Here is a 12,748-nt window from a genome sequence, read left to right as displayed (position 1 = left end):
AATTTATACAGGTCTGTGCTTAAAAGATTGATATACAGTATTAGTTCTGTCATAGATTCCTTTTTTCATTTTTTAGGAAATTGCGAAGGGATTATCCCTCCAAAATCTTGATGAACCTGAGTGCAGCCCTGCTGTTCCTGAATCTCCTCTTCCTCCTAGATGGCTGGATCACCTCCTTCAATGTGGATGGACTTTGCATTGCTGTTGCAGTCCTGTTGCATTTCTTCCTTCTGGCAACCTTTACCTGGATGGGGCTAGAAGCAATTCACATGTACATTGCTCTAGTTAAAGTATTTAACACTTACATTCGCCGATACATTCTAAAATTCTGCATCATTGGCTGGGGTAAGCCTCTTCAATTTTTTTTGGCTTTGTTTTTCCCTCATGAAAATTACCAGATTCTCATAGGAAAAATTCTTATTTAAAAAAAAATAGCACCATTAAGAGGAACCTCAAAATTGTGAATGCCATGGACTAGCTATACATAGCCTAAGGAAGGGACATCTTCACAACTTTATTTTTTAAAACTCATCAACAGCACTCACTATATACACGAGTAAAGGAAAAGCCCTCACTCCTGAGTCACCACAAACTTATTTCCTGAGCCCAGAGCCAGCCCACCCAAGTCTGAAGAAGCAGCTGGCAGACAGTGGTGTCTTTCCCATGATGCTTTAAAATACAAAGGCCAGCTCAGATGGCTAGTTACACTCATCCCCAGACACATGCCTGTGTCTTGGAAACCAGAGAAAGAATGTTGTTCTTGCATGTGCAACCAGAATACTTACAGGATTATTGCCTTGAACTTTTTGTAATAACATGAGTCCTCAGTCAGACATAGGTGGTTGAATTAACCTGTCTGAGATCTTCTGTTGTGCTCCTTTGTTTTTGCAAGTTTCATATTGAGTCAGGCATTTTAGAGCTTTCTCACAGGTCTGTTTCAGATGGAAATATAAAAGTGAGAGATATTTTCAAGACCTTCAAAACCACCTCAGGAGGCAATAAGCGCATTCTTTGGAGACCTGGCACGCCTGCCATAGAATTTCCCCACTGAAATATACATGGAAATACTTAATCTCTGGAGAGAGAAGGCAACAAAGACTTTATAACCCCCTTGCTTTTCCTCCCCTTTTTCTAAAGAGTTTTCTTTACATAGAAGGAGGCAGAATAGGCTATAATGACCTTGTCTGCCTAAACTCTGCCAGTCTTAATTAATGAAACCACATTCACTAGTGCTAGATTTGATACAAATCAGGTTCTGGTTTTCTAGTGAGTCCCACTAAGCAAACAGAATTTTATTTAAATATCTGTCATTTAAGAGTAGGTTTGGATTGTTGCCAGTTAGAGTTGGACATTGAACCCCAAGGAGGGGATTATGTTGTTAACCAAGTTGCCATTTCTAAGAAGTTTGAATCTGGGATATGGAATGTTGACTTGCTTGCATTTCTCTTCTTTTCATCTCTCTTCTTTACATTTCATTAACCGTCTTATGAAGCAGTTTCAGATGCTTCAAAAGAGTTTGTGTCATGGTGTTTTTCTAACAGGTTTGCCTGCCTTAGTGGTGTCAATTGTTCTAGCGAGCAGAAACAAAAATGAAGTCTATGGAAAAGAAAGTTACGGGAAAGAAAAAGGTGATGAATTGTAAGTAATAAAAACTTTTTGTGATGAGTAGATATCCTTTGTTTCCTGAAATTTAGCATTAGTTAATTTCCATGCCAATAACAGGGCTTTCATTTTAAAAGGTTAATGTTTATTCGCATGACTGCCAAAGTCTCTGCTACACCACAGATTAATTCAGTTGAATGCCCTGAAATGTTTGAGACACTTTTTCGTATTAACATAGTACTCTGTCATATGGAAGAATTGAGAAAATGCCTAAGACTCTGTTTTTTTAGCCTCGGAAGACCCATTCTATTTCAGAAGATTTCATAACACTCTCACCTCCTCAGACTCACCCACATCTTCAAGAGAGTTAAATAGCAGTATCAGACAGAGAGTGAATGATTCAATGCCAATGGGAATGTTATGTCGAAATTTAGAGAATGGAGAGATCAGCAAGTTCTTAAACAATTTTGAAAGTTCTTTTCAGATTGTGAGATCATTGAGATTAAGGTTTTTGTATTGTTCAGTTTGGGCAGTTACTGCTCTCATATTTTATTAATCCACCATGGGTACTCAATTAAATATATGTTGATTGAAACAATTACTGAATGAATAAAGAGCCTATTTCTGAAATGGGACCCACAATGCCACATATCTGTGCACATTTCATGGATGGATAACATTTACAACAGCTGGACGCAGTGGCTTATCCCTATAATCCCAGCACTTTAGGAGGCCAACCTGGGTGGATCACCTGAGGTCAGAAGTTCGAGACCAGCCTGGCCAACATGGCAAAATCCCATCTTTACTAAAAATACAAAAATTAACTGGACATGGTGGTACACGCCTGTAATCCCAGCTACTGCTCGGGAGGCTAAAGCAGGAGAATCATTTGAATCTGGGAGGCAGAAGTTGCAGTGAATTGAGATCGTGCCATGCACTCCAGCCTGGGCGACAGAGTGAGACTCCATCTTAAAAACAAACAAACCCGCTTACATCACTTATCCAATCTCTGTCCCATTCCTTCACAGTCTTCCCTTCTCATATATTTGTAAAGTGGCACTCGAAAGACCCCACAAGAACTAGGGAAAAATAATGGGGTTAGGTCAGGAATTCCAGAATTTTAGAAGAACTTCTATGTGTAACGGAAACGTTAGCTCTAGGGACAATCTGTATTGTATCAGGGACATTTATAACAACATACATTAAAAGTAGAAATCAATAAATAATTTCTTTTTTTTTTTTTTTTGAGACGGAGTCTCGCGCTGTGTCACCCAGGCTGGAGTGCAGTGGCGCGATCTCGGCTCACTGCAAGCTCCGCCTCCCAGGTTCACGCCATTCTCCTGCCTCAGCCTCCGAGTAGCTGGGACTACAGGCGCCCGCCACCACGCCCGGCTAGTTTTTTTTTGTATTTTTAGTAGAGACGGGGTTTCACCATGTTAGCCAGGATGGTCTCGATCTCCTGACCTCATGATCCACCCGCCTCGGCCTCCCAAAGTGCTGGGATTACAGGCTTGAGCCACCGCGCCCGGCCAATAATTTCTAAATAAAAGAATTTAGAAGTATGTTCATCAACTCATTCAGAACTTTAAAGTACCATTTAGTAAACTACTATGCCATTAGGAAATTTCATTCGTTGATAATTTACTGTATGCAAGAATCATGTTAGTTTCTAGAATTCAAAGATGTGCAGGACAGCTTTTGCCTTTGTGGAGATTTTGTTCCAACGTGGAAGACATGGCCCAGAATAATAACCATTTGTGCTAGAATTTCAAGATGAATTACTAGAATTTCAAGATGAATGTAATTGCTTTAAATCATTTATCCAATTTTCGAGGTGTCTTAAGAATTTCCATAGAATTGATTAGGCACTAGGACATCTGCAAATTGTATTATTTGACAACTTTGCATATCATACAGTTTTAAAATTTCTTTCATCTACTATCCAGTCTATATATTCTAAGTATCAAGTATCTTCTTCTCCATATCACTGGGATGTTTTGTAATCATTGTAAGCTATGTAATTGTGCATGACAAGCATCTGTATATTAATCTCAATTATAATAAGGTCTTGCCTCATCTACAGCAATGATATTAGTAGCAATTATTTTACCACAGTAACAAACTCACAACTAGTTGTGACTTAAGTGAGTAGGAGTTTACTCTGCACATGACAAGAAACACAGTAGTGGCAATCACTGGTATTGATTTTGTGGCTAAAAATGTCAAGGCCAACAACTCTGCAGGTGGCTTGACCACTGTGTCATTGGACAGAAGATGCTGGCTGCAGCTCCATAGCTCACTTGCACGTTTGAAGCAGGAAGAAGGAATAAGGGCCTTGCCAGTTGAGTCTACCAGTAATAGCTCTCCCAAAAATCCTTTGGCAGACTTCTACTTTCATATCACTTTATAAAACGATGTCATACGGCCACTCCTTAAATACAAAGGAGACCAAAAATGAGTTTTTAAATTTCCCATTCTTAGTGTACAGGCACCCAAGAGAAAAGGAAGTTAGACATGGCTTGGAGCAAGTCAACCAAAGTGTTTTCATATCAACTCAGAATTCAGGAAGCCACCTTGTCTTCTTTGTCTACCTAGATAGTAAGACAATGGCCATCCAAAAACAAATGAACAAAAGACCTATGAAGAGATTGAATAAGAAACTGAGGTCCAAGAAAGTAAAGTGACTTTCTAAAGGCATTTGAGAGGAAAATCTGCAGTAGCCCAAACTAAGCTGAGAAAAGTCTTAGGTAAACAGGACATGGTAATACATCTTTTTTCTTTCTCATTTCTTTTTTCTTAAGCTGTTGGATTCAGGATCCAGTCATATTTTATGTGACCTGTGCTGGATATTTTGGAGTCATGTTTTTTCTAAACATTGCCATGTTCATTGTGGTAATGGTGCAGATCTGTGGGAGGAATGGCAAGAGAAGCAACCGGACCCTGAGAGAAGAAGTGTTAAGGAACCTGCGCAGTGTGGTTAGCTTGACTTTTCTGTTGGGCATGACGTGGGGTTTTGCATTCTTTGCCTGGGGCCCCTTAAATATCCCCTTCACGTACCTCTTCTCCATCTTCAATTCATTACAAGGTAAGATAAATTGTACATGAATAGTCTCTGCTTTCTAATTTTGTCATATTAGCAAGCAGCTTCACTTTTGGACAGATGCCATGTTAAGTTTCTGCGTCACTATTTCAAGTGCTGAATATAGTTCCAGGTGCACTGTGGTCACTTGTTAAAAGGGTCTTGAATAGATAAATGAGGTAGAATGTTAATTCTGCCTTTTTATCAGTGATATATCCCAAGCACCTAGAACACTGTACCTGGCAGACAGTAGGTACTCCATAAATGCATATTATTTCATGAATGAATATGGAGCAAGGGAAGTATCTAGCTGAGAACTGAACAGGGAGTTTAAAGGGATACACAGACAAGTTACCTTCCTCACAGTTTTGCTGAATGTTGGTGCTCTTTATAGATCCTTGTCCCCTGTAGATTTACCATTGATGGCCAGAAGAATTTTTAGAGTCTATGTAAGAACAGTAGCAGTTCACCTTGATTTTTGGTTCCTTTGATTTCAGAATAAATACCAACACTGTAGTTTAGAAACTTTTATCTTTTTATGAGATATATTGAACTTTTCACAGTTCAGCAATTCAACAAACATTTGTCAATGATCTGCTTTGCATAAAAATACTGGGCTTCCTTCAAAGAGCTTGCAGTCATACGTCTTATTCCATAATACATACCATAGTGTACTCTATAATAAATTTAACTTTTAAGCTTAAGTGAATATAAATTGTCTTTTTAGATCATTAAATGGCATTCTTTAAGATTTTGTGAATATACCCTGTACTGTTGATGAAACGCCTTAATGTGCAGAAGCACCATGAGGCCAACACTCCAAAAGAAATTAGAATGCTTGGAATGTTTCTGAGTAGAGCAGTGCAAATGGCTTGACTGAAGCTATTGGTCTTGCAGTTGTAGATGTCTGGGGAAGAAATTGCTGAATATATCTGAGCTGGGGTGGAAAGCAGATTTGTATTACGCACCAAATGAGGTGCCAAGGTGGGTACTCCCTGCAGGTGTGTTTTAAGAAAGTCTGTACTTACCTGCAGGGGACAGTTGGTTACTGCCTATCTCCCATGCTCTTCCACTAGCTTGTGAAGTGCAAAAAATAATTGTCACATGGTAGGTGCTTAATGATTGGTGAATTAATGGATTGCTAGATGGAGAAAGAGGCTTTGGGGATGGCCTAATCCAATCTGAGATGCCTCTGGCATAAATATGTATTAACTACTTCAGCAAATTGTATTCAGGTTCATTGTCTTATAACAAAGGAAATATGCAGATTCGCTATCTTTAGTCTATAGAATAATAAGCCTTAAGTGCAACTCCAAAAATTGGAAAATGAGTATGTAGCATACAAATACATCTTTATTGGGATCTAGCTCTATAAAGTGAGTATTCCTCTATTTACTCTCTTCTATAATATACAACATAAAAGTGCCTGAATAAATATTGACAAAAGTATCCATTAACATTAGAAATTCCATGGTTTTATATTTCAGGATTGTACATAAAAGGCACATTGATCTGCCAGCCCAACCTTGGTTTTGCTTTTAGAATTTCCTGGCAGTTTCAGTAACCTTCAACAGCTATAGTTGTCTGTTCAGCTCTGTTTCCATTAATGAGAATTGGGATGTTTTATTTTTCCCAGCATGGGTCCCCTGTCAGGAGGGAAAAATGTTGTAAACCATCATCAACTCAGTGTTCTTCATAAATCATTGACTTTTAAGACTAATTTTAAATCATATAAATGCAGAACAGATTTCAGCACATTTAGTTATATTAAAACACCTCCCAGAAAGAAAATTTAAATTAAAAGGCAGTGATGCAGAGCACAGGAGTCTACCAACAATTGCTTGCTGCCCAGGCTTGTGCCAAAACTTCTTAGGATGCTATGGAAATGTACTTAATGGTTTTTATCGTTGAGTCATTTTCAGAACCTTCCAAGAGAGCCTTTGTTGTTAGAAGTATATGCTTTGTTAAAAGAAGCCTGTAGAATTCAGACAGCTTAAAGAAATGATTCAGTGAATGCAAAATGAATTCAGGTAGTAAGGAGGCAAACTACATTTTATCTAATATTTTCTTTTTGATATTTGTCATTCCAGCAAAAATCATGATGTGGTCCCTCTGCCTCATGGAATTTATATTCTAGTAGGGGAGACAGGTTAATTAAATATATTGCTCTATAAAAATTACCATGTGACATTGAGAACATTTTACAAAAAAAACATGATATCTAAGCTGCAATCAGGAGGATCGATAGGAATTAACTAGGGGAAAGATGGGAATAAGAGTAGGAAGAAGAATATTTGAGATACTGGGCATTTCATGTGCAAAAAATCTGCTGTAGTTGGTGATTACAATGTATATTCAAGGTATTAAAAGGAAACTCATATATCCTGAGAACACCAAAGGGGCAGGATAGTGACAAAGCAGAGAGGCACAACAGAGAGGCAAGGACTAGACCAGAAGGCTCTGTATTTCAATCTTTACAAACATAATAGGAAGTCTTTGAAAGGTGGAGTGACATGGGGAGTGACATGATTCAATGTGCACTTTGTAAAGATAAAGCTGGACATAATGTAGTGAATGGATTAGAGTTGCCCAGTAGTATCTGTAGGCAGAGCAGGTAGGAGGAGACTCTCACAGTGTTTGGGGAAGAGGTGGTCCAGTATTTTAAACTGTGGTGGGGATGGGAGAGCTAGAGAGATGTGCACAGAGCCAAGGGAAATTTAGGAAGCATGCTGCTACAAAATACTCATCACTGATTTGCTCATTAAACTCTTACTTTTCTAGAATGATTAGAGTAAGGAGTCTTCTTGTTAATACAATATTATAGTTAATGGATGCCTGTCATTATAATATTTAACAATGGCTAAAGCTTTAGAATGCAGAGCAACATCCTGAAAGCTAAAACTATGCTAAACATATTTTAGTCCTTCTTAGATTTAGCTTGCAGGGGAGCACCTTAAAGTCAGCAGGGTCACCATGTAATGTTATGGAGGTGGGATGTGTGGGAGCAAGTGTTTGAGCTGGGTCTGTTGTGGTGTCAGGGCATGTATTAATTCGTTTTCACACTGCTGATAACACATACCCGAGACTGGGCAATTTACAAAAGAAAGAGCTTTAATTGGACTTACAGTTCCACATGGCTGGGGAAGCCTCACAATCATGGCGGGAAGCAAGGAGGTGCAAATCACATCTTATGTAGATGGCAGTAGGCAAAGAGAGAGTTTGTGCAGAAAAACTCCAATTTTTAAACACATTAGATCTTGTGAGACTCATTTACTATCAGGAGAACAGCCCAGGAAAGACTTGCCCCCATAATTCAATCACTTCCCACTGGGTTCCTCCCATGATGCTTGGGAATTGTGGGAGTTACAATTCAAGATGAGATTTTGGTGGGGACACAGCCAAACCATATTATTCCACCTCTGGCCCCTCCCAGATCTCGTGGCCTCACATTTCAAAACCAATCATGCCTTCCCAACAGTCCACCGAAGTCTTAACTCATTTCAGCATTAACTCTGAGTCCACGGTCCTGTGTCTCATCTGAGACAAGGCAAGTCCCTTCCACCTGTGAGCCCGTAAAATCTAAAGCAAGTTAATTACTTCCTAGATACAATGGGGGTACAGGCATTGAGTAAATACTGCCATTCCAATGGGAGAAATTGGCCAAAAGAAAGGAGCTACAGGTCCACTGCAAGTCCAAAATCCAGCAGGGCAGTCAAATCTTAAGGTTCTAAAACAATCTCCTTCAACTCGATATCTCACATCTGGGTCACACTGATGCAAGAGGTGGGTTCCCATGGTCTTGGGCAGCTCCATCCTCATGGCTTTGCAGGGTATAGCCTCCCTCGCAGCTGCTTTCACAAGCTGACATTGAGTGTCTGCAGCTTATTCACACACACAGTGCAAGCTGTCAGTGGATCTACCGTTCTGGGATCTGGAAGATGGTGGCCCTCTTCTCACAGCTCCACTAGGTGGCACCCCAGTAGGGACTCTGTGTGGGGCTCTGACCCCACATTTCCCTCTGTACTGCCCTAGCAGAGGTTCTCCATGAGGGCCTCACCCCTGCAGCAAACTTTTGCATGGGCATCCAGGCGTTTCATCTTCTGAAATCTAGGCGGAGGTTCCCAAACCTCAGTTCTTGACTTCTGTGCACCCATAGGCTCAACACCACATGGAAGCTGCCAAGGCTTGGGGCTTCTACCCTCTGAAGCAACAGCCCAAGCTATACCTTGGACTCTCTTAGTGGTGGCTGGATCAGCTGGGACACAGGGCACCAAGTCCCTAGACTGTACACAGCATGGGGACCCTGAGCCTGGCCCACGAAACCACTTTTTCCTCCTAGGCCTCCAGGCCTGTGATGGGAAGGGCTGCTGCAAAGATCTCTGACATGATCTGGAGACATTTTCACCATTATCTTGATGTTTAACATTTGGCTACTCATTACTTATGCAAATTTTTGCAGCTGGCTTGAATTTCACCTCAGAAAATGGCATTATCTTTTCTATAGCATTGTCAGGCTGCAAATTTTCCACTTATTTTCTCTGTTTCCCTTTTGAAACTGAATAGTTTTAACAGCACTCAGGTCACCTGTTGAATGTTTTGCTACTTAGAAATTTCTTCTGCAAGATACCCTACATCATCTCTCTCAAGTTCAAAGTTCCACAAATCTCTAGGGCAGAAGCAAAATGCCACCAGACTCTTTGCTAAAACATAGCAAGAGTCACCTTTGCCCCAGTTCTCAACCAGTTCCTCATCTCCGTCTGAGACCACCTCAGCCTTGACCTTATTGTCCATACCACTATCAACATTTTTGTCAAAGCCATTAAAGTAAGTCTCTAGGAAGTTTCAAACTTTCCCACATTTTCCTGTCTTCTTCTGAGCCCTCCAAATGGTTCCAACCTCTGCCTGTTACCTAGTTCCCAAGTTGCTTCCACATTTTTGGGTGTCTTTTCAGCAGCACCATACTTCTGGTACCAATTTACTGGATTAGTCTGTTTTCACACTGCTGATAAACATGTACCCAAAACTGGGCCATTTACAAAAGAAAGAGGTTTAATTGCTCTTACAGTTCCATGTGGCTGGGGAAGCTTCACAATCATGGCAGAGGGCAAGAAGGAGCAAGTCACATCTTATGTGGATGGCAGCAGGCAAAGAGAGAGCTTGTAAAGAAAAACTCCCATTTTTAAAATCATCAGATCTTATGAGACTCATTCCCTATCACAAGAATAGCCCAGGAAAAACCTGCCCCTATAATTCAATCACCTCCTACTGGGTTCCTCCTGTGATGTGTGAGAATTGTGGGAGTTACAGTTCCAGATGAGATTTGGGTGGGGACACAGCCAAACCATATCAGGGCATATACATTACTTTTGATAGATTTCTTGTCATATTTGTTTATGTCTTCAAAACTTTGACTCAAGCATATTAAAAAATCCATTTAATCTTTCAGGATTCTTGGAAATATATGAAGGGGTATGTATAAACACATATACATGTGTAATTATATGGGTACTCACATAAATTGGAAGAGTCTATATATAAAATTTTATATATGCTTTATTTTCATTTTTATGTTTTATATTTTTATTTCTAGCATGTATTTTTATTTTTATGTATAATTATAACTGTATAATTTAATTGCCAAAAATTATATTAAATGGGTATCAGAAAATTGTTACTATCTGTTTGATTATAAAAATTTTACCTACTTAAATAAGCAAATGATGTCATAAATTGAATTACGGCTGAAACCAAATTTATTATCTTCTAATTATCCACAGGATAATGCTTTGGTCTTTTAATTTTACCAACAGTATTAGTCAGTTTTCACATTGCTATAAAGAACTTCCTTGAGACTGGGTAATTTATAAAGGAAAGAGGTTTAATTGACTCACAGTTCCACATGGCTGGGGAGCCCTCAGGAAACTTACAATCATGGCAGAAGGGGGAGCAGGCACATCTTACATGGCAGCAGGCAAGAGAAAGCGTGTGAAGGAGGAACTGCCAAACACTTATAAAACCATTAAATTTCATGAGAACTCACTCATTATCACAAGAACAGCATGGGGGAACCATCCCCACGATCCAGTCATCTCCCATCAGGTCCCTCCATTGACATTTGGGGATTATGGGAATTACAATTCAAGATGAGATTTGGATGGGAACACAGAGCCAAAGCATATCACCTACTTAATTTGATTAAGTTACAGAGTAAGCATTTTGTTGATTTTTTTCCTGCAAAAATTAAAAGATAAATGTACCTTCTCTTAACATACTTGAATTACGCATCTGTCTGCTTTTGCTATTTTTGCTGTTTTCCAGGGTAAAACAGGCATATCACTGTATTAAAATTTTTAATTTTTTCTAAAGAATACAAGCAGAAAATTTTGTGGTATACAAATTGCTATGCAGCAGAGAGTATTCTACTTCCATTCAAAAAAGAGCTATTACTAACTATACATTAAATGAGTAGAGGATAATATAATCTCTTACCCTTATTCAGCATAAGTAATTTAGAGGAATGCATATTATTATTATTGTATTGGTAAACTAAGAAAATTAAGTCAAAGTATGAGATGAAATATGCTAAATGTCAATGAAGTGTCACTTGCCACTGGAGGCTGAGGTTAGGGGCCTCACGAAAGTCGAGCTGTTACATAATCACATGTATAATACACATATTGAATTGGTGCCAAGGTAAAGAGATGACCCACCAATTCAATCCCTCACAAGTGAAACATCAGGTTGGCTGAGACATTACACACTGCAAGGAAATAAATTACTCACCCTTTGGCAGGGCATTTTGTGCCACAGAGAAATAATTTTCTAAAGGGCACCTTGGTAGTATGAAAGGAGGATTTAAGAAGTTTCCAGAGAGAGCCATAAACCCTTCAAGATCCCCAGCCACATAGCCAGCTGACTGTGTCTGTGTGACAAATGAAAACAGAAGCTGTTTAAAGATTTGGACACAGGCTACTCAGGAGCTCAGAGGTCACCTAGACTAATATGGTCAAAAATCAGTGGTACCTAGAGTATGTGGCTACTTCCCAAATATCTGCTATAACTCGTTTTTAACCAATTTTTCCCATCAAAACTCCAGAACTGATCAGGTACAGTGGCTCACGCATGTAATGCCAGTGCTTTGGGAGGCCAAGGCAGGAGGGTTTCTTGAGACCAAGAGTTCAAGACCCACCTGGGCAATTTGGTGATACCCTATCTTTACAAAAATAAAAATAGAAAAACTAGGTGCAGTGGTGTGCCTGTATTCCTAGCTACTCAGGAGACTGAGGCAAATCGATTGCTTGAGCCCAGAAGTTCAAGGTTACAGTGAGCTGTGATCATGTTACTGTACTCCAGCCTGGGCGACAGAGTGAGGCCTTGTCTCGGCGGGCGGGGGGGTGCGGGGAAACGAAAACAAAAAACCTGCCAGAGTATGTTATGCTCGTGACCTGATTAAAACACCAGTCATTACTACCCACTCTAATGCATCTCACATCCCTGAAGTTATCTATATCTGCAGTCTTCTCTTTAATTGTATTTCTGGATATTTATTATCCAAGGGAAGAAAAACAGTCAACTTAGAATATCCAGTTTGTTGATGATAATTCTGCTGAAAGTGTCAGTGGTCTTTAGTTGCTGAAGAACTCTAAGAGATGAGGACCCACGGTTGTCTGTTTCCCCCCTCTCTACCTAGATGCTTCAAAGGGACTTTTTAGAACACCAAGTACATTATAATATGCATTGCCTTGAATTTTACTGTATAGTAGTATCCAAGGAAACTGTTTCTAGAAATTCTTTAACTTTTGATAACCAGAAAGATATGAGAACATCCCTTTGGCTACTCATTTTACATTTGCCCAGAAAGCCATGGATCATTGTTTAAAACAAGCGAAAGGAATGAGTTCTATGTGGGAGCCAAATTTCTAGCCTAAATATCTAAGTGTATCTTTTTCCCCCTGAATCGTTAAATAGCTCTAATAAGACCAAGGTTGAACACAACCCCATACAATCTACGGTAAACATAATATCAATACTTAGAAATGGGTGTATTATTATTTTTCTTTTTTTTTT

The 12,748-nt window shown here is 39.4% G+C and overlaps 1 protein-coding gene and 1 long non-coding RNA gene across 11 annotated transcripts in view; one reads left to right on the top strand and one right to left on the bottom strand.

Annotated features, from left to right (window-relative positions):
- Positions 1 to 12,748, top strand: part of ADGRG6 (adhesion G protein-coupled receptor G6) — a 136,183-nt gene that overhangs the window by 106,581 nt on the left and 16,854 nt on the right. For all 10 annotated transcript variants that reach the window (XM_009205966.4, XM_021937801.2, XM_021937800.2 and 7 more), the window contains 3 exons: positions 77 to 345; positions 1,542 to 1,638; positions 4,404 to 4,687. In XM_009205966.4, the coding sequence (XP_009204230.1) occupies positions 77 to 345; positions 1,542 to 1,638; positions 4,404 to 4,687 (650 nt within the window). The remainder of the gene's footprint in view (positions 1 to 76; positions 346 to 1,541; positions 1,639 to 4,403; positions 4,688 to 12,748) is intronic.
- LOC103883983 lies at positions 170 to 2,020 on the bottom strand. The gene is made up of 3 exons (XR_646400.4): positions 1,939 to 2,020; positions 786 to 932; positions 170 to 254 (listed from the first exon to the last, which is right to left on the bottom strand). It is a non-coding gene; the product is annotated as an uncharacterized LOC103883983 (long non-coding RNA).

Source organism: Papio anubis, chromosome 6 (assembly GCF_008728515.1).
Source record: "Papio anubis isolate 15944 chromosome 6, Panubis1.0, whole genome shotgun sequence".
NCBI lineage: Eukaryota > Metazoa > Chordata > Mammalia > Primates > Cercopithecidae > Papio > Papio anubis.
This window is presented reverse-complemented; position numbering and strand designations above follow the sequence as displayed.